This window comes from Ciconia boyciana, chromosome 23 (genome assembly GCF_034638445.1).
Source record: "Ciconia boyciana chromosome 23, ASM3463844v1, whole genome shotgun sequence".
Classification (NCBI taxonomy): Eukaryota; Metazoa; Chordata; class Aves; order Ciconiiformes; family Ciconiidae; genus Ciconia; species Ciconia boyciana.
Window position 1 is genome coordinate 2,274,312 of NC_132956.1, and position 21,474 is coordinate 2,295,785.

The 21,474-nt window shown below is 52.1% G+C and overlaps 2 protein-coding genes across 3 annotated transcripts in view; both read right to left on the bottom strand.

Annotated features, from left to right (window-relative positions):
• The window catches only part of CR1 (complement C3b/C4b receptor 1 (Knops blood group)), a 36,638-nt gene extending 29,890 nt beyond the window's left edge, over positions 1 to 6,748 (bottom strand). Inside the window, 12 exon segments of the mRNA XM_072845026.1 lie at positions 483 to 568; positions 912 to 1,011; positions 1,267 to 1,458; positions 1,757 to 1,981; positions 2,261 to 2,443; positions 2,632 to 2,811; positions 2,984 to 3,166; positions 3,816 to 3,998; positions 4,187 to 4,366; positions 4,539 to 4,721; positions 5,422 to 5,610; positions 6,676 to 6,748. Of these exon segments, the coding sequence (XP_072701127.1) occupies positions 483 to 568; positions 912 to 1,011; positions 1,267 to 1,458; positions 1,757 to 1,981; positions 2,261 to 2,443; positions 2,632 to 2,811; positions 2,984 to 3,166; positions 3,816 to 3,998; positions 4,187 to 4,366; positions 4,539 to 4,721; positions 5,422 to 5,610; positions 6,676 to 6,748 (1,957 nt within the window).
• Positions 6,749 to 7,869: 1,121 nt separating this feature from the next.
• On the bottom strand, positions 7,870 to 20,535 carry LOC140643174 (complement component receptor 1-like protein). Of its 2 annotated transcripts, XM_072844658.1 has the most exons (15): positions 20,320 to 20,535; positions 19,301 to 19,483; positions 18,487 to 18,583; positions 17,763 to 17,845; positions 16,623 to 16,814; positions 16,018 to 16,200; positions 15,269 to 15,454; positions 15,044 to 15,137; positions 14,588 to 14,682; positions 14,024 to 14,206; positions 13,210 to 13,306; positions 12,487 to 12,569; positions 11,347 to 11,538; positions 9,971 to 9,994; positions 7,870 to 9,722 (listed from the first exon to the last, which is right to left on the bottom strand). In XM_072844658.1, exons 1-15 carry the CDS (start codon positions 20,387 to 20,389, stop codon positions 9,679 to 9,681), a joined length of 1,806 nt encoding a protein of 601 aa, XP_072700759.1. In that variant the 5' UTR covers positions 20,390 to 20,535; the 3' UTR covers positions 7,870 to 9,678. The 2 variants fall into 2 exon arrangements, with proteins under 2 accessions (XP_072700759.1, XP_072700760.1); XM_072844659.1 differs by lacking the exon at positions 14,024 to 14,206.
• Between the last annotated feature and the right edge of the window lie 939 nt (positions 20,536 to 21,474).

Genomic DNA, 21,474 nt, shown 5'->3' on the forward strand with positions numbered 1-21,474 from the left:
GTAATTGCTGAGGCGCAGCACAGCAGCTCTTTGGGTACACATCAGTTATCCATGCTCATAGTGAAAGAGAGAGCCTGCAGTTTGGCACTTTGGGATCCCACTTCTGGCCCTCCCACAGCACTCTGCCTCTTCTTAGGGTTGTGCCTTGGTCTCTCCATGCCTAATAATAACAACCCTTAAGCTGAAGATAATATTTTCCCTTCCTCTCTTGTAATGGGCTTGTGACATTAGTCAGAGACGGGATACCCAAGTACTGCTGTAAAAGCTCCAGCTGAGACATTGCTTTCTATAATCCATTAAGCTTTGAGATCTTATACCTTTTCCCAGAACATTTTCTTATGACATCAAAACCTTCTGATATTTTTCATGCCCACAGAGCAGAGAAATTCCCCGTGAAAGCTTCGATTGGAAAGATTTGGCAGTCTCTGCTGGAAAATATTTACCCAATCCATGCAAACCCCCCGGAGCTGTAAGCTACTTACGCTGACAAGTGGGAATGTCGCCACTCCATGCAACACGTCCGCCAGAAATCTCACATCGTCTGCTGGCTTGTCCAATTAACCTGTGCCTGGTGTTAAAAGGATTGAACATTCATCCCAAGTCATTTCAGTGTAAGTTACTACCTTCTCCTCACCACCCCGGAAGGTGTGATCAGCCCCGGTGACAGCAAAGCTGTGGCCCTGAAGGAGCAGTTCCCTTCCTCGCTCAGCACCACCTTACCGATTTCACAGTATATACATGTATACATAAGATAGGGAACACCTTATGTGTTCATATAGGTGCAGAACTCTACAGAGTGGCTTCTGTATATAATCCATTTATTGGGAAAGAATGAATAGGAGAAAGAAAGGGAGACTTACCTAATACATCTCTCCTTGCTGTTTTAAGGAGTAGCCAAAACCAGGACTTACCCTTCTTCACAGCTGTAGAGCACTGTTGACCCAAACAGGAGATCTGTTAGGAAAATAATTTTCCCATTCACAGGTTCACCGGGATGATTGCATTGTTTCCCTGGGGGAGAAAAAAAACCTCATTTTAGGCTTCTCTCTGTTTATACCACGGTACAACAGATGCAGCTATTGCTCCAGTAATCTGTCTACATTTCCAGTTACCCCCAAAATGGGTTTCAAATAGCATAAAGTTACATGGCTTTACTAGTCACATACTATTTGAACACCAGAATAAGGTTAAGGTTTTTGCAGCATGGACAGAACCTAGCACGCATTCCTTCTTGAACAACGGACACCAAATCAAGGAGCTATTCACTTTTACAGAACTCTAGTGCTTCTGACCACACTCCGCTCTCAAGGCATGTGATAGTAGGTGACATTCCTGGGTGTTTAGCATATCCAGGTCGGCAAGTGTATTGCACAGTCTTCCCAACAGAAAAATCAATCTCATTTTTATGCTCCTCATTTAGCTCAGCAAAGCGTAACCTTGTAGGAGCACCACAACCACCTATTGAGAAAGAAAACAGACATGAGAATCAGGCAGGACAGGCATGCCGGGTGCAAGCACAGAAAGAACACTGTTAGGAGGAAAGACGTTTCATTTGTCTTGCAAAATTGTTTATTTTGATTAATATAGCCATTATTAAACAAACACAATGTATTTTCCCAAAGGATTCCAGAGGATCAGGTTCTTATTCTCAGGATATACTTAAATCTTCCACTCACAGGGTTTAACCACTTTTTTTTAACGGGGTTAGGGGACATAAAATAATAGTGTACCCCAAGGCAGCTATGTCACGATTTACCTGGAAGTTCAGGCCTGTTTGAGAACTCCTGGTAATGGTACAGTCTATTGCAGATGGGAGCAGGAGGGTGCCAGCTGCCATCCTCCTGGCAGAAGATGTTAGCACTGCCTTGCAGGCCGTAACCATCGTGACACTGAAATGTCACCATTTGCCCAGGGGCGGAGATAAGTCCTTGACCTCCAACTTGCCTTCCATTCTCTATATCTGGATTGATGCAGACAGTCACTGGAAATGATGATGTACAGAAGTGATGTGCAAAAGGAGTCGGAACAAAACAAACCAAAAAAACCACAGGCTGTTAATATTGCAACAACAAAACCTACATGACATCTACATAAACCTCCCCAGCCCCATGTTCACAATAGGAGGGCTTGAAATTAATTTATACCATGCAACACTTTACATGGGCTTAACCTCCTCTGAGGGTCTAGTGGCAATGGTCAGGGTCTGTGCTCAGAGCCACACTACGAGCTTCTTCCCCGAAGGGACAGACCACAGACGCACCTTCACAGCGAGGGCCAGGCTGGGTCCAGTTCCCAGACGCTCTGCAAAACACAACGGCATTTCCAACCAGGTAGTAGCCAGGATCACAGGTGTATGTTACAGTCATTCCAACAGTAAAAAATGCTTTGCCCTGGCCGTTGTGATTTCCATTGCGGACCCCTGGAGGCATGGGGCATGGTCGGACTGCAAGAGTGAGACAAAGTTTAACTCAGCGAGAGGACAGCATGCAAGGGGAAGGGAGTCGGCATGATGCTGCGTTGACGGGTTAAAGCCCATCGTGGGAACGGCTCAGCCCGCACGTGCTGTTCGCCTGCAAGGAGCACCCGCTGGGCAGGGCTACCCCCGGGGAAGCAGCGGGCACCCGCACTCACCCCTCTCGCAGATGAGCACCGGTGGATCCCAGGTGCCCCCCGGCTGGCATTGACTCTCGTAGGTGTCCTCTGCAGCGTAGCCAGTGTCACAGTCAAAGTGAAGAGTCTCTCCAGCTTTGTAGGTGCTTTGCAGCCCATGGACCTTCCCGTTCTGCACCTTGGGTATCTCGCAGCCAATTGCTGCAGGAAACATGGATGGCATCCTTTAAACTTCAGTGCATGGGCCAGATCCTGCACACACAGCCCCCTCTCTTCTCATCACTGCCATAAGCCTGTCTGCACTGTTCCTACAACCTTGACACCCAGCATTCTTTCTGCCAGCCCCACACCTAGCAATGAAGCATCCACCCACCTTCGCAGCGGGGCAGGGGCCTGCTCCACACGCCAGTCTCCATGCAGTAGATGGACATGTTCCCGACCAGCTCGTAGCCATCCTTGCAGCCGTAGTATATGGTCACTCCCCGGGAAAACTTGTTCAAGGACTGCCCACTGTGCAGCCCGTTGGCGATGTTTGGTGGCTGAGGACACATCACCTCTGGAGAGAGAGGGGAAAAGCCCATGAGAGCATCTGGGAGAGGTGCTGCCTGAGAGACAGCTCAGCTCAAACCTCTTGCACATCAGATGTGGGAGAAGGTGAAGGAGGGTGGCAGAGGGCTCCCACCCCAGGTGCTGCCGGGTTTGTCCTGACAGCCAGCCCTTGGGTGCCCCGTCTCTCCTCTGACTTTTTGGGACAAAGAGGATTGAATTGATTCATAAAAATCCATCCAGTCTCCCGCCGAAGGCTGTGTTGCACCCCATGCCTGTGCCTGGTCCCCAGCACCGTCACTGGCTGGCTCTCTGTGGGCATGCTGCAGCCGGAGCACCGGGAGGAGGGTGCTGCCTCTGGAGACCCCTTTGCACTTGGTCTCACATTAAGTGATGTGCCAGTTCCTGGACATACACTGCGGGGTCACCAGCACCCAGCCTCAGTGCGAGAGGTATGGCATGTGCAGCCACAGTTATAGAAATACCTAGCTCCAGATTCACAGAGGTAAGCTTATTCTTTACATATTATAAAACTGTATACTTCATTAAAGGGGAATTGAGTCCTTCACTGAAGGTCTCAGTGACAACGGTCAGGGTCTCCCCTGTGCTCAGAGCCACACTATGAGCTTCTCGCCCGAAGGAACAGACCACAGACACACCTTCACAGCGAGGGCCAGGCTGGGTCCAGTTCCCAGACACTCTGCAAAACACAACGGCATTTCCAACCAGGTAGTAGCCAGGATCACAGGTGTATGTCACAGTCATTCCCATGGTAAAAGATCCTTTGCCCTGGCCGTTGTGATTTCCATTGGTGATCTCCGGAGGCATGGGGCATGGTCGGACTGCAAGAGGGAGACAAAGTTTAACTCAGCGAGAGGACAGCATGCAAGGGGAAGGGAGTCGGCATGATGCTGCGTTGACGGGTTAAAGCCCATCGTGGGAACGGCTCAGCCCGCACGTGCTGTTCGCCTGCAAGGAGCACTCGCCGGGCAGGGCTACCCCCGGGGAAGCAGTGGGCACCCACACTCACCCCTCTCGCAGATGAGCACCGGCGGATCCCAGGTGCCCCCCGGCTGGCATTGACTCTCGTAGGTGTCCTCTGCAGCGTAGCCAGTGTCGCAGTCAAAGTGAAGAGTCTCTCCAGCTTTGTAGGTGCTTTGCAGCCCATGGACCTTCCCATTCTGCACCTTGGGTATCTCGCAGCCAATTGCTGCAGGAAACATGGATGGCATCCTTTAAACTTCAATGCATGGGCCAGATCCTGCACACACAGCCCCCTCTCTTCTCATCACTGCCATAAGCCTGTCGGCACTGTTCCTACAACCTTGACATCCAGCATTCTTTCTGCCAGCCCCACACCTAGCAATGAAGCATCCACCCACCTTCGCAGCGGGGCAGGGGCCTGCTCCACACGCCGGTCTCCGTGCAGTTGATGGACACATTCCCGACCAGCTCGTAGCCATCCTTGCAGCCGTAGTACACGGTCACTCCCTGGGAAAACTTATGCAAGGACTGCCCACTGTGCAGCCCGTTGGCGATGTTTGGTGGCTGAGGACACATCACCTCTGGAGAGGGAAAAGAAATTGCCCTGTGGGTCAGCTGTTTGCCATTTTATGTGCTACTGGGACTGTTTGGGTAATACCCTGAATTCTGTTCAGTCTTTGTTCCATTTGCTGGACCAAAGTATTAGTTAACAAAAGGTACAGCAGCACCAAGACTACAATCGCACTGCAGCTGGAAGAAATTACTAATAATAGGGACAGCCCTGACAGGAGAACTCACAGGCACATCATGGGATTTGGCAGAAGATGCGCATGGACATGGAAGCAGCAAGAGCAGCGAGAAGTTGTGATTACTTCCCGTTCCAGGAGGAAGATGAAAACGTCCCACACATGACCAGAAGAAGAGTCACAGAAATCCCCCTGGGGCAGCAGATACTGCCATCCCCGCAGCTCGCCTATGGCTCCTGAGCGTGCTGGGGAGGTTACAGCCTCCTGCTGCACAGCAGCCCAGCCCCAGGGTTAACTTCTCCCCATCCCTCTTGGAGCCCAAGACAGGGCAGGCTGCAGCCAGCCCATGTCCCACCCCAGCTCCTTTCTTCTGAGCTGGTTCCGTCTCTCTGAGAGCCAAGCTGGCAGCACTTTGGTTTGAGAAGAGAAGCGAGGAGGACGGATGCATCCCAGCTTTGCTTTCCCACTGAATTTGAGAGGACACAAGAGGCAGCTTTCCCCCACGGCTGTCACCGCCCACACCGTGCGCTGGGACACTTGCCCTTTTTGCACACTGGCAGAGGTGGGCTCCATCTGAAGTCAGCTTGGCACGTGCTTGTGCGGGAGCCCTGCAAGGTATACCCTCTGTTGCACACAAAGCTGACGGTGTCCCCGGTCCTGTACAAAGAGCGAGCAGCCGATGCGCTCTTCCCATACTTGATGCGTGGGAACGGGCATTGGGTAGCTGGAAAAGGAAGAGAAATAAAACATTTTTTACCTACACAGCTCTCAAGCTGTTCCTGCCTGTGCTGGTTGCCATGTTGATGGTGTCCATGCATCCTGTTAATCCCCAAGTGTTGGGACGCGGTGGGGGCTGCAGCCGGGGCGAATGCCCCCGGGGCTCCTCCCTGCGCTGCTAGGGGACACCACTGCTTCCTCAGCTGGCAAGAACTGGGTGTCAAGGATTTCACATCAATCACCTGGTGAGGTCAAAGCCTTTCACGGCCTTTCTGCATGCTTCTAACCCTCGGGCTGGGAAGCACACCTCCTGCGTCCGATCCGACCCAGGGAAATGCTGGCAGGACGGTCCAGGACCGACCGAACTGCACTCCACGGGGCTGTGCTACCAGGGTCACACAGCCATGTGAGAGAGCCGGGCAGGGGGTGCACAGCGTGGGCTGGGGCTGCCCTGCCACGCTGCCCACGGCACCACCACGACGGTGCAGGGACGGACCCGCGCCAGCGAGGGCAAAGCCTCTGCTGCACCTTACAAGGGACCCGCCCGTGAACCTGCTGGTCTGCTTCCAGGGGGATGTGGGGGCTGTTTGCGTTGAACCCCGGGAAAGAGAAAGAGAGACACGGAGAGGCAGACATGCAGAGAGGCGGGCAGGCTTCAGAACCAAAACTGCAGGGAAGTAGCTTTTTGTTGACTAGGTAAATATTTGCACTAGATATGGGAATGTAGAAAGAAGGTAAAGGAAACTCCTCTCACTGGTAATATCCTTTGGGTTACTGAGTAAAGGGCCACAGCTCCGTCCCTCTGAGCTGTTCAGGTGCAGCCTGTCCCTGCTGCACCCTTCGCGCAGCTCTGAGGTTGGCTTTCTGGAGAGCCACAGCCCTCCGGCATCAAACAGCAGGCGTGAGCAATGACACGGTCTGGCATGCCAAGGTCCACCTGGCACTAGCACAGGGCTCCTATCTGCCTCCACAGGGAAAAGCAAAAGGATCAGCGAGGAGAGGAGCAGCGATGAGGAAGAGGAGGGCCATGGGAGGAAGCCCCCAGAGCCGCAGACCTGCCGGTCTCCCTTACCTGGAGCCCCAGCCGTGGTGGCCAGGAGCAAAGCGGAGCTGCCCAGGAGGCAGACGGTGAAGGCAAGCACCATGCTCTGGTCCCCGGTGCAGACTGCAGCTCCCGGGGGGCTGTGGGAAGATATGGGCACCCCAGTTCCCCCCACTGCCCCCCGCATGCGGAAGGAGCCGCAGCTGTGGGGCTTCCCAGGGCCGCAGGACAGGAACCCGTGGGCTCCCCAGCACAGGATGGGCACAGCCACCACCCCGGGGAGGCTGCAGGTCCCACACGCTGCTTCTGCTGCTATTTTTGGGAGGGGAGGATGGGCCCCTGGGACCCACTGCGTGGCCCACGGGCATCTGTGAAAGAGAGGTGGGTGCAGGCACAGAGGTGCTGTTAGCCAAACTGTGCCCTCAGTGGAGAGCATCCTCGGTTAGGGGAAGTGGCCTGGGCTCTGCCCCAAGTCCCCACGTGGTGACAGCAGCCCTTCCCATGAACCAGCTGAAAGGGCACGGCTTGCCTGCCCGGCTACGGGAAGAGCAGAGCCGGACATTCCCTCCTCCCACACACATGGGACTGGTGGCAGCTGGGGACACGTCTGTCCCTCAGGGCCGTGGGTGTTCAGGCTGGGAGCAGCCCAGTCCCGCACAACTCCCTGCAGCTGTGCACCCGAATCCTCCTGACCCGACCCGACCCTGGCTGCTCTAAGCCTCATCCAAGCCGGCGTCAGCCCTTGCTGTTGGCTGGAAGAATAAAAATCCACAGACAGGACTTTTTGATGTAGGAGCAGCCGCAGCAACCTCCGGCTCCCCACCCCACATAGTGGAGGATGCTTTCTGAGCCACAAACAAGCGGCAAGACGTGCGTTACTCAAGTCTTTTTATCTCTTTTATTGAAAGAGAGCTTCCAATATTTACATATCCAACATTTATACTTCCGTATTGCCCTTGATTGGTTACACTCAGATTATGAAGTAAAATTATGTACGACTCAGTTACAAACACAGTAGATAAACCGTCTTCAATGGGAAATTTTGGTGACCGCACCCATAAGCTATATCCCAGCATTCACGGTTCCTTCCATTTGGTTGCGGGGCGATCATTTCAAGCTGATCCCCAAATCAGGTGTTAAATCATTTAGAAAAACCACTCTGGGCTATGCAGTAGGCATAATTGTGTTGGGATTAAAATAACAGAACAGAGCACAACACTAAGCTACAAGGCTTTACATTTGCGCTTTATTTATCTAGTCACTCACATGGCTTATGGTAAGAGATACATAAAAATAACCAACAATGTGCAAGTGCTTGTTCTGCAAGACTGGCTTCTGAAAACAGTATCTCATGGTGCCCCAGTGACAGTTGAGCAGGACAGTGCTCTGAGGGGAAGGGAGAACTTTGTGGGTCTATTTGGAACAAGACTAACGCATTGATGGAAATGGCTATTTGTGTTTTTCCCTCTAATCAGATGCATGTTCCTGTTAACAGGAAAGCACTGCCGAAAATGCAGAAATAAAAAACATGTAGTAGACACATTGCAAATACTTCCCGTTCCCAACTGCGCATCATGAGAAGCTCACAGATGGGTCATTTACCTCTGCATCAGACAAAACCCTGAACCTCAAAATCTTGCTGTACCAGCAGCTAAAAGTCCTAGTGTCGCAAGCTGGCTTTAGGCAATAGCTGAATACAAGTTTAAATCCTGTCACAGTTTTGTTTCCCTTATAAATAGGATTCCCAGGAAGCCTTCAAATCTTTACTTCATTTTACAAGATGCTACATACCTCTTTAGCTTATTGAATGGTCATTTAGCAAGGCTCAGTTAAAACCAGGAAAGGACACCAACACCACAATGTGGGCCAAACAGCCAAAAAGGCCAAAAAGCCTTTTCAGTGCCAATTCAGACAGCAATTCCTGCCATCAGAGTCGCCCCAGGCAGGTGGCATTTGAGCAGAAAGTGAAAAGGTTCACACGCAGCAACTTTCTGATGTTTGGTGGCATCTGCCAAGACACCTGCAAGTTCTGCATTCAGCCCGAACACCACCTGCCTGCAGATGAGCTCCGCTGCCCCAGAGCACCCACCCAGCTGGGTTCCTCCCCAGGCTTTCAGCCCAACGAAAGCTTCACCGCTTCAAGAGAAGCGTTGAGTCACTGCAGAGACAGGAAGGGTGTTTCCGCAAGGTATTTCACAGAAAAGCCTTCATGTGATACAAAGACAGTGCCAGGGCAAAGACTTTCAGCTGAACAATACTAATTTTAGTACATACAGGAAGAGTCAGACTAGTAGCTCTTCGTATTAAGGCATTTAAATTTTTTTCTCTCCAGTAAAATTACTGGTCTGCAAGGACTGCTATTTGCACAATGATTCAGACTTGCCTTGAAGTAACACCTTCAACTGCACTTTTATATGAACACTTTCAATGCTTTCAGTACCCACAGATAATACTCAACTTATGCATCCTATTTGTATCAAACTTAATTTTTTCAAGTCTGTATCACTCACATGAAGACATTCACTGCTAATCTGCTTGGCAGTGGCAGCACCTTCCACCTCAGGACACTTAAGAAACCCCTGAATCCTGATCAGGACCAGGCACAACATGACCTTAGTGGGGCTGAAAAACTGAACACGTGGAGGTACCCAAAGTGCACAATTTTCTTGAGCCTACTCTGTTGCAGCGCAAAGATCTTTGGCATCATTGCAACTTAACGTGGGGATAACCGCACTTCATTTCTAAGCAGCATTCTCAGCTGGGTGGCCAAGAGCCGCCCATCCTATCCCATCCCATCCCAGTCCCGTGCACAAGCTGCTGTGTCCAACACAACGCTCAGCTGCTGCAGCTGCAGCCAAAGTGCAAGTGCTTCACGGGCAGTGGCAGGGAGCATCTGGGCTTCGTCATCCCAGGTTGGTTGGTTGATTGCAGATTCAAGGCCAATTTCACAGGAAGGAAAAGCAGAGCACTGGGATCAGCATGGTCAAGTCCAACATGTCTACAGGTGCCTCCCCACTGTGCCCGTTCCCTAATCTAGATGTTCATAACCAGCATTGCCAGGAGGAGGGGGAAGATTCCTACAGGAGACAAATAAGAAGCTTCAGTCTTCACTCCAAACATACTCAACTATCTTTTCCCTCCCTGGTCCCCTTTACCTTCCCCCCACTCTTCACAGCATGATCTTAAAGCAACGACAATATAAATCTGACAGCAGACTCCAGCGGAACGCTTTTAAGCTTATTTCAAGCACAACACACAGCAGACAGTAACATAAAGATAATAGGCAAGAGCACGGTACAGGGGTTCAGGAATATGTATTACTTACCAACAATGATCATGTTCGCTCCACCTGGAAAGGAAGCAAGCCAAAACATGAAACTCAGCACCCATTCAGCACAGTAATTCATCAAACTACACAACATGCAGGACCTCAAATCAGAACCAATGCACGTGGAAGACAATCCAAGCAACACACAGAACAGGATCCCTGCACAGCCCAACCCCACAGATGTTTATCTGTTAAAACACAGATGTATTTACCAGAATACATTTCCACTAGCCTGCGGGTCCATGCGCAACCTAGTCACGCTCTTTTGGATGTAGATTTAAACTGAAGCTGTTTCAGGAAGCATTGAAGCCTTACTCCTTAGCAGAATTATCCAATTTGAGGATTCACAGAGGAAGGAAGAAATAGGTATTTTGAACACTGAGAGGAGGCAGCAAGACAGACAGTGGAGATAGTCACCTCTGCATTCAGGAGTAGGCTTGCTAGGAGGATATTGCACCTAAGGCCTCACAGCATGAGTTAGTATTGAAATAATAAATTTTACAGTTGATTGAATTAAGAAGCGCAAGTAAGAGCAGCCCAAGCCCACCAGCAAGGCAGCTACACCAGCGCAATCCCAGATATTATCTGTGCAGAGTTTCTCCCTATTACTTTCACAGTATGGAGATGCTGTATCCCAATCAACTCCATTTCCGGATCGCAAACGTTCAGAAATGTGTGGTGAGTTCTAAATTCACTCATTCTGATAGGAGGGGTTCACCCAAGAGATGAGTAACCCAGCACGCAATCTGCATGAGTTATCCTAAGCAATGCTGTAAACACATGGGAGTGCCTGCCTTGCGAGGGATGCTTGGCCTCGGTTGGTCCACTCCATCGCCCTGCCCTTGGTCCTCAAGTCAAGGGCAGCCCGAGGCCACCCCAGGCTCTCCCTTGAAGAGCACGTCTCCTCCTGCCACACCGTGTTGCACCATGCCTGCGTCTTCTCTTCATTGCACCTCTCCCTCTGCGTCAGCTAGGTGAGGTTTAGGGCGTGCTGGGGGTACCACTCGGCACCCCTGGAACAGCCCCTGCCGCCTCGAGCCCCGTGATCGAAGGGATGACCAAAAGGGGACAGCGAGGGACGGCAGCCGGGGCATGGGGCAGCTCAGGCGCTCAGATGGCCGTTGCCTCTCCCTCTCCTCAAAGCAATAGCAGGATTGCACCCGTCAGCACAAGCCCATGGAAATGTGCTGCATCCCACTTTGATAACAAATACAACAGCAGAATCAGAAAACTGCGTGGCACCTTTCTGTCCTACCCGTAGCACTGCCTGTCTTTTGCCAGAACAGAATGTTTCGCAGCCCATCGGGAAAGTACAGATCGGGAGAGGGATGAGAAACAAAGTAAAAGAATAAGGAGAGAAAGAAAACATTTACCTTTGCATTCAGGGGCTGGACCGCTCCATACTCCCTTGAGGTTATCATCCGCCGTACAGTGAATCATGGCATCTCCAATAAGAGTAAAACCTTTGTTACAGCTGTAACTTACAGCCATGCCAAAGGTGAAGTCTCCGTCCCCGTTCATGACCTGTCCATTCTCGATCACAGGAGGTGGTAAACAGGAAATAACTGCGTCGGAAAGCAACAGCAAGAAAATGCAAGAACATTTCCATCGAATATGAAATGGAGGTCTAGCTACCAAAAAAACACCCCACAAAAACCACAACCCAAACAACAAAAAAAACCCAAAACCCAAAGAAAACACAGGGAAGCAGCCTTAAAGCAATCATCTCAACCTAAAGTCTTGAACGCGCCTTATAAATTCGGAACGTTTTCCAGGGCTTTTTTAAATGGATAAATGGTAAAACGGCCAAGCAGCATCTGTTGTCCAAGAGGAGACCCTACAGAAGAGGCCTCCTGGAGGCAATAAACCTGGTCTCACCAAGCGGTTTGGGACCCCCACCTACCGGTGACGCCACTTCCTACCTTCGCTGTGCTAACGAGGACGAGGCCAGAATACCTATCACAGCAGCAAACCATCCTAACTCTCAGCAGCTGATGGTCAGGCCCATCCCACGGGATGCTAAAAATGCCCAAAGAGCGCCAACAAAACTCTTAGCATTTCTGTCCCCTTTGAAAACTGAGATTTGGGATGCGCAGTCATGTCTAAGGCATCCCAGTCCTGGTCAAGCGCAGCTCTCGATAAACAATGCGGCACCAGTCGCCCGACGGAAACACAACACGAGCAATGCGGCGACCGCACCAGCCTGGCAGAAAGCTTGCTGCGTGCCTGGGCTGGGCAATACCAACAAACAGCCTCGGGAGCTGCGTTTCTCACAGATCTGACTGCAGAGCTGCTGCCAACATCCACAGATCCTCTTAGGACTTCATTTGCATTCCCAGCTCCACCAAGAGTGCTTGGTTGGGGGAGAGGTAAGGAGTCGGTCTCAGGAAAGGCTGATGTAATTTGCATTTGGTGCCAAGAAGAGAGCATCCACCTGCCGTTCCCCAAACTACCAGAGATACGGTAACAGCTTTGAGGAAGAGATGTACACAACACATTTAAGATCCGCTTACTGGCACAGTGTGGAATTTTATCCCAATAAACTTCACTGCCTTGAAGCACACATTGCGCAGTCGGCTTGCCAACTAATCGGTACCTAAGAAAAGAAAAGAAAAACAGCTCGCCCTCCTCTAAAATACAATTTTCTCAATACCTAAAGAAATGCAATCTATGACGCAGTTAGAGGAAATGCAATACTTGCAGCAGCTGGATACAAGCTCACAGGAGCGCGAGCAAGACGGCATCCCCACCCCAAGTCTGCTCAGCCCCATGCTGTGCAGTGCTAGATCCAAACAGCAGCTTATTTTCTGAGCAGAGCCAGGTGTCACTGACCTACCTTCACTGCTCCCTTTCCCTCTCGCCCCGCTCCCGGCATCCCCAGGACCCCGCAGCCCTCTTTTCCCAACACCTCTTCGCTAAGACGTGGACAGCCAGACCCATCGCACATCAGCCAACGCCAAATTACTAACGAGCGCTGGCAGGAAAGGAATGAAGTTCTTTGCAAAGCAGCCGAAAAGCAATCTGCAAAGACCACGCTCTCGTGCCCAGAAGATAATCTGTTTTGATTATCAACAGCAAGAGCAGGAGAGAGCCTGACCCCACGGCTCCCCGCTCCAAACACCTCTTGCCGTGCCTGTGCTGGCCAAGGAAACGGCCCCCAGATATTAAAAGCCTCCGAGTCTCCCACGGGTGCTGTCTCCCAGCCTCAGCTCCGACAAGCCTGGGCCAACACTTACCCGACGTTACAGGTGAAGGTTACTGTTGCCCCAAACAGGAGATCGGTTGTGTAGTCAAACCTGCCATTCATGATGTCCGGTGGACCGCAGGACTTTCCTGGAAGGGCAAGTGATCAGCTTTAGCCTTATTTTATGGCATGATAGTGAAAGGCAGGTGACGGTGTTGTTCAGTGTCGTTACAGACAAAATGACCATTTATTGGGCGCCTAACTTCCCTCGTGAGCAAGTACCAGCACTTTCAGAAAACATACAAGACCACGTTAACTTCGCAGAAAATGAAAGTTAGAACACAAATAAAAAGCAAATAATAGCACAAATAAAGCTAAGGACAAATAAAACAAGCCAAGGTTTATACGCTTACTGAGAAAGGAGACTGATAAAAGAGACCAATGGGCTCAGGACAGAGGTCTTGGTCCGTAGGGAAGGGCACGACGGAGAAGGGGACAGGGAGGGACCCACTGACCGCCCCAGGACCAGGACAGGTCCATTACCATGGGGACAACAGAATCCCATGGTCTTTTCCACATTGGACCTTGTTTCTGTGCAAATACATTATAGCATTTACACTATAGCACCAGGTGGTAAAGTAATTAAGAAGGGCAGAGATCATCTCCCAGAGATTAGCGTTTCTCAGCGGAAAGGACAACCCCGGGCAGGCAGGCAGGTAGGGCGAGCGCTTCTTCTCAACTGCGCTAAAAACAGGAACCCGAGGAGCCTCCTTCTCAGCCGTGCTGAACCGTGAGCGGGGTCTGGGGTGCAGCAGGGGATGCACCCCCCCGCCCCCATCCCAGGAGCCCGCGAGGGGGGAACCCACCGATGCAGAAGTCGGGGTCCGCCAACCAGACAGAGTTGTCGCAGGTGACCATGGGGGACTTGCCCCCGGCCAGACTGTACCCCGGGCGGCACTTGTATCTCAGCTTGGTCCCCTCGACGTAGGACTCCTCCAGGGGTGTGGGGGGCTCTGCAAAGGCAAACCTCGGCGGCTGCCCGCAGTAACCTGTGCGGAGGATGATGGTGGGAGCCCTTCCCCTCACCGCTGCAGCCCCAGCCCCATGCCGCCCAGGCCCCCTTTCCCATGCGGCCCCACCCCCACGGAGCCCCATCCCCACGCAGCCCCTCGCCCCCTGCGGCCCCGCTCACGCCAGGCGCCGGGCAGCGCCAGCAGCGCGGTGCAGAGCCCACGCAGCGCCATGGCCGGTCCTGGTGCCAACAGGCCCGGGAGGCACCTAAGGCCTCACAGCATGAGTTAGTATTGAAATCATGAATTATACAGTTGATTGAATTAAGAAGTGCAAGTAAGAGCAGCCCAAGCCCACCAGCAAGGCAGCTACACCAGCGCAATCCCAGATATTATCTGTGCAGAGTTTCTCCCTCTTACCCCTCTTAATTTCACAGCGTGGAGATGCTGTATCCCAATCAACTCCATTTCCTGATACCACACATTTGGCAAAAGATGACCCCTTTAATTCATACCTAAAGAAAGAGAAGTTTAGTACTGTCCAGAAGAGAACCCAGAAAGGGTTCTTCCCCCGCCTTCCCACCAGTGCAGGCAGGCATGTTATTAACCAGAAGCTGTCCCTGCTATGAAATGGGATCTGGCCACATCCAAGCCACTAAATAAGGGCACTAATAAGAGCCAAACTGAAGCAGTTCACTGCTTTACCAAGCACAAACATGTTGCCACATGCTCATTTCATTGAAGACATATTGTATGGTTTCACTGGAGACTTGCACTGGGAAACCAGGGAGGGAGGAGGGGGGGGTGGATGTTACTGCCTGGGATCCCTGTCTTCTGACCCCCGAGGCGGTCCCTTTTAAGCAGTGATCCACTCACCCAGGATGACAGGTGAATGACACAATTGTCTCAAACGGGAAATTGTCTGGAATCACATCCCCATTCTCTATCACGGGGCGAGTACATTGCCGTCCTAGAGGAAAAGAAAGCAGCAGGGGAATTACTGCAAACCCAGAGATGGGCATGACCCAAATTTCAGAGTAACATCTCGAGCATGTACAGATCACTTGCACAGTCAGTCAAGACAGGAACAGAGACACTCACGTATACAGAACTCTGGGTCTGCAGACCAAGTTGCATTACTCAGACAAGTGACAACAGAGGACTTTCCACTTGCTGCAGCATAACCTGGTTTACACCGATACCTCAGCTGAGTTCCAACACGAAATTTCTCGTGCACAAACCCTTCAGTCTCAGCGAAAGGGAAGTGTGGGGCAGGACCGCAGAATACTAACAATTGGAGACAAAAGCAAGGTTAGCTACAGCAGAGTACCCCAAGGGTCTGCAATAACAACAGCGAACTGCATGTTTTGGAGCACACAACATTTTTAACCTGCCTGAATGTCAGTGTCTGGGATACACTTTACATACAACCCATTTAGCAAACAGCAGCACATATCACAGTTTGCTTAACCAGAGAAAAGACAGAGGTTGGGTAGCATCTCCGCATCAAAGCTGCTCCTTCACTGACCACCAACCCAACCTGCAGGACCAGCTGAGCTCAGAAGCCAAACATTCCCAACAGGTCTGGAAGCTGGTGAAGCAAGCCTGTCAGGTGCAGAAGGCAGTTTTGTCTCTTCTTTCAGTGCACTTTTGGATCATTTGCAGTTCACAAATAAATAGCTTCAGGTCTAAATATAGAACTGGCCTGGGCTGCCATGCCGAGGACCCAAGCCAGAATGCTCTGCAAGGGCATGGCTACAAGCGCACGAGGTTCGGAAGCTGATCTGCTCAGCAGCTCTTAGACCTACTTCAGCGCCATTGCTCAAGGAAATAAATTTGTTTGTACTCACTTGGGTCACATGTTGGCAGAGGTGGCTTCCACGTACTGTCTGCTCCACAAGTAACTATGCTACTACCATTCAATAAATGGCCAGGATTACACTCAAAGGTCACTGTATCTTTATACGTGTGCTCAGTGCCAAAGCCAGATAACCTTTTCCCATTTTTCACTTCTGGATTTTCACATCTGACCACTGGAAGTGAAGATAAGAAGAGTATTTATTACAATAAGGAAAAGCCCTGCAGTGACACCAGAGGCATTACAGGAGAAGAGAACTGCCGTCCTTTCACTCTGAGAGAGGCAGGTCCCCAGTGGGGTATGAGTACTCCCTGAACAGAGATGTCATTACGAAACTGCACACGTGAGAGCTTCATTTTTCATTTGCAGGAAGCCCTGGGCATGGGCAGGGAGAGGGAACCTTTCTGTGGGCTGAAGAATCCATTAAACCAAGCCCTGCCTCTGACTGCAACTTGGGAGATCACTGCGTTAAGGTTTCTGGGAATCATTTTAGACTCAAATCGACCTCCTCATGTTTGGCAGCCCATTGGGAAAGTACAGATCGGGAGAGGGATGAGAAACAAAGTAAAAGAATAAGGAGAGAAAGAAAACATTTACCTTTGCATTCAGGGGCTGGACCGCTCCATACTCCCTTGAGGTTATCATCCGCCGTACAGTGAATCATGGCATCTCCAATAAGAGTAAAACCTTTGTTACAGCTGTAACTTACAGCCATGCCAAAGGTGAAGTCTCCGTCCCCGTTCATGACCTGTCCGTTCTCGATCACAGGAGGTGGTAAACAGGAAATAACTGCGTCGGAAAGCAACAGCAAGAAAATGCAAGAACATTTCCATCGAATATGAAATGGAGGTCTAGCTACCAAAAAAACACCCCACAAAAACCACAACCCAAACAACAAAAAAAACCCAAAACCCAAAGAAAACACAGGGAAGCAGCCTTAAAGCAATCATCTCAACCTAAAGTCTTGAATGCGCCTTATAAATTCGGAACGTTTTCCAGGGCTTTTTTAAATGGATAAATGGTAAAACGGCCAAGCAGCATCCGTTGTCCAAGAGGAGACCCTACAGAAGAGGCCTCCTGGAGGCAATAAACCTGGTCTCACCAAGCGGTTTGGGACCCCCACCTACCGGTGACGCCACTTCCTACCTTCGCTGTGCTAACGAGGACGAGGCCAGAATACCTATCACAGCAGCAAACCATCCTAACTCTCAGCAGCTGATGGTCAGGCCCATCCCACGGGATGCTAAAAATGCCCAAAGAGCACCAACAAAACTCTTAGCATTTCTGTCCCCTTTGAAAACTGAGATTTGGGATGCGCAGTCATGTCTAAGGCATCCCAGTCCTGGTCAAGCGCAGCTCTCGATAAACAATGCGGCACCAGTCGCCCGACGGAAACACAACACGAGCGATGCGGCGACCGCACCAGCCTGGCAGAAAGCTTGCTGCGTGCCTGGGCTGGGCAATACCAACAAACAGCCTCGGGAGCTGCGTTTCTCACAGATCTGACTGCAGAGCTGCTGCCAACATCCACAGATCCTCTTAGGACTTCATTTGCATTCCCAGCTCCACCAAGAGTGCTTGGTTGGGGGAGAGGTAAGGAGTCGGTCTCAGGAAAGGCTGATGTAATTTGCATTTGGTGCCAAGAAGAGAGCATCCACCTGCCGTTCCCCAAACTACCAGAGATACGGTAACAGCTTTGAGGAAGAGATGTACACAACACATTTAAGATCCGCTTACTGGCACAGTGTGGAATTTTATCCCAATAAACTTCACTGCCTTGAAGCACACATTGCGCAGTCGGCTTGCCAACTAATCGGTACCTAAGAAAAGAAAAGAAAAACAGCTCGCCCTCCTCTAAAATACAATTTTCTCAATACCTAAAGAAATGCAATCTATGACGCAGTTAGAGGAAATGCAATACTTGCAGCAGCTGGATACAAGCTCACAGGAGCGCGAGCAAGACGGCATCCCCACCCCAAGTCTGCTCAGCCCCATGCTGTGCAGTGCTAGATCCAAACAGCAGCTTATTTTCTGAGCAGAGCCAGGTGTCACTGACCTACCTTCACTGCTCCCTTTCCCTCTCGCCCCGCTCCCGGCATCCCCAGGACCCCGCAGCCCTCTTTTCCCAACACCTCTTCGCTAAGACGTGGACAGCCAGACCCATCGCACATCAGCCAACGCCAAATTACTAACGAGCGCTGGCAGGAAAGGAATGAAGTTCTTTGCAAAGCAGCCGAAAAGCAATCTGCAAAGACCACGCTCTCGTGCCCAGAAGATAATCTGTTTTGATTATCAACAGCAAGAGCAGGAGAGAGCCTGACCCCCACGGCTCCCCGCTCCAAACACCTCTTGCCGTGCCTGTGCTGGCCAAGGAAACGGCCCCCAGATATTAAAAGCCTCCGAGTCTCCCACGGGTGCTGTCTCCCAGCCTCAGCTCCGACAAGCCTGGGCCAACACTTACCCGACGTTACAGGTGAAGGTTACTGTTGCCCCAAACAGGAGATCGGTTGTGTAGTCAAACCTGCCATTCATGATGTCCGGTGGACTGCAGGACTTTCCTGGAAGGGCAAGTGATCAGCTTTAGCCTTATTTTATGGCATGATAGTGAAAGGCAGGTGACGGTGTTGTTCAGTGTCGTTACAGACAAAATGACCATTTATTGGGCGCCTAACTTCCCTCGTGAGCAAGTACCAGCACTTTCAGAAAACATACAAGACCACGTTAACTTCGCAGAAAATGAAAGTTAGAACACAAATAAAAAGCAAATAATAGCACAAATAAAGCTAAGGACAAATAAAACAAGCCAAGGTTTATACACTTACTGAGAAAGGAGACTGATAAAAGAGACCAATGGGCTCAGGACAGAGGTCTTGGTCCGTAGGGAAGGGCACGACGGAGAAGGGGACAGGGAGGGACCCACTGACCGCCCCAGGACCAGGACAGGTCCATTACCATGGGGACAACAGAATCCCATGGTCTTTTCCACATTGGACCTTGTTTCTGTGCAAATACATTATAGCATTTACACTATAGCACCAGGTGGTAAAGTAATTAAGAAGGGCAGAGATCATCTCCCAGAGATTAGCGTTTCTCAGCGGAAAGGACAACCCCGGGCAGGCAGGCAGGCAGGGCGAGCGCTTCTTCTCAACTGCGCTAAAAACAGGAACCCGGGGAGCCTCCTTCTCAGCCGTGCTGAACCGTGAGCGGGGTCTGGGGTGCAGCAGGGGATGCACCCCCCCGCCCCCATCCCAGGAGCCCGCGAGGGGGGAACCCACCGATGCAGAAGTCGGGGTCCGCCAACCAGACAGAGTTGTCGCAGGTGACCATGGGGGACTTGCCCCCGGCCGGCCTGTACCCCGGGCGGCACTTGTATCTCAGCTTGGTCCCCTCGACGTAGGACTCCTCCGGGGGTGTGGGGGGCTCTGCAAAGGCAAACCTCGGCGGCTGCCCACAGTCACCTGGGGGGAAGATTATCACAGCATCATAGAATCATTAAGGTTGGAAAAGACCTCTAAGATCATCTCGTCCCACCATCAACCCAACACCTCTGTGCCTACTAAACCATGTCCTGAAGTGCCACATCTACACATTTTTTTAACTCGTCCAGGGACGGGGACTCCACCACCTCTCTGGGCAGCCTGTTCCAACGTTTGACCACCCTTTCAGTAAAGAAATTTTTCCTAATATCCAGTCTAAACCTCCCCTGGCACAACTTGAGGCCATTTCCTCTCGTCCTATCACTTGTTACCTGGGAGGAGAGACCGACCCCCACCTCTCCACACCCTCCTTTCAGGCAGTTGTAGAGAGCGATGAGGTCTCCCCTCAGCCTCCTTTTCTCCAGGCTGAACAACCCGAGGTCCCTCAGCCGCTCCCCATCAGCCTTGTGCTCCAGACCCTTCCCCAGCTCCGTTGCCCTTCTCTGGACACGCTCCAGCCCCTCCACGTCTCTCTTGGAGTGAGGGGCCCGACACTGAACACAGCATTCGAGGTGTGGCCTCACCAGTGCCCAGTACAGGGGACGATCACTGCCCCAGTCCTGCTGGCCACGCTATTGCTGACACAAGCCAGGTTGCCATTGGCTTTCTTGGCCACCCGGGCACACTGCCGGCTCATGGTCAGCCGGCTGTCGGCCAACACCCCCAGGTCCTTCTCTGCCGGGCAGCTTTCCAGCCACTCTGGAAAGATGGCGGGGGGCTCGCCTCAGCCCTTCCCCACGCAGCCGCAGCCCCCCGCGGCCCCACCCCCGCGGAGCCCCATCCCCACGCAGCCCCTCGCCCCCCGCGGCCCCGCTCACCCCAGGCGCCGGGCAGCGCCAGCAGCGCCAGCAGCGCCAGCAGCGCGGTGCGGAGCCAGCGCAGCGCCATGGCCGCTCCCCTCCCGGTCCTGCTGCCGCTCCCGCTGCCGGCCCCGGTCCCGCTGCCGCTCCCTCTGCCGGTGCCGGTCCCGCTGCCGGTGCCGCGGGGCGCGCAGGGCTGCGCAGCGCAGAGGGCGGCGGCACGGCCCTTTCCGGGGCGAGAGGGGGCCGGGCCATCCCCGGACTCTCGTCACGGCAGCAGCGCGGTGAGGGTTTTTTTCCGGCTGTTGAGGGAGCCGGGGGTAGTCAGTCTAACCGGGTAGTCTAACAGGAGCTGGTGGAAGGCCAGGGCTTACGGAAAGTTGATAAGGGGGACTCAGGATGGAACGTGGAACGTCTAAACAAGAATTACTGTCCTTGGGAGTAAAGCACATCCTGGAGAAGTATGTGAGCTAATTAAGATGTTTTGGGAACCATCTGAAACAACTAGCAGAAGCGTGATAAGAAGCACCCTCACGCGAACTATCGCCACTATAATACTAAAAGTCCCACGCCTCGAGCTGGAGACCCCGGCCCAAGCAGAGACCCCTCACCTCTGAGCGTGCGCAGAATATTAAAGTAGCACTGTAGCTTTAAGCTGAAATAAGAGAAATGTAGACCAATGGAAAACTGCTTTGTGTAATTACTTATGCCTATGCATAACTAGACTGTATAAATACTGTACCTGCGTGACCGAACTTTGTGCTAGCTTTGTGGAGCTACCACCTAGCACCCATCTCTGCGCAGACATGAAATAAGACGCCTCTGCCCTGGGTGTATATTGGCGTCTCGCACACCGGGGAAACGACCTCACACTTGTGGGATAACACAGGGACTTTGGGTCCACCGAGCCCCACAGGGTTGCGGGGCGGTGGCCCCGCAGCGGTCAGCCAGCATGGCAGCTCCCACGGAGGCTCCCATGGTGCGGCCGCTTTCTCTTATCGGGTACGGAATGCTGCTTAAGAACCAAGAAACAGCACAATGCAGGCAGCTGGTGCTGGGCTCAGATCTCTTTCCCATATTTCCCCATCGGCCTCTCCTGCCCAGCTCCTCACTGGCAGTGTGGGGCTGAGTGCTCCCGCCCCATCCAGTGGGATGGGAGGGGTTCACCCAAGA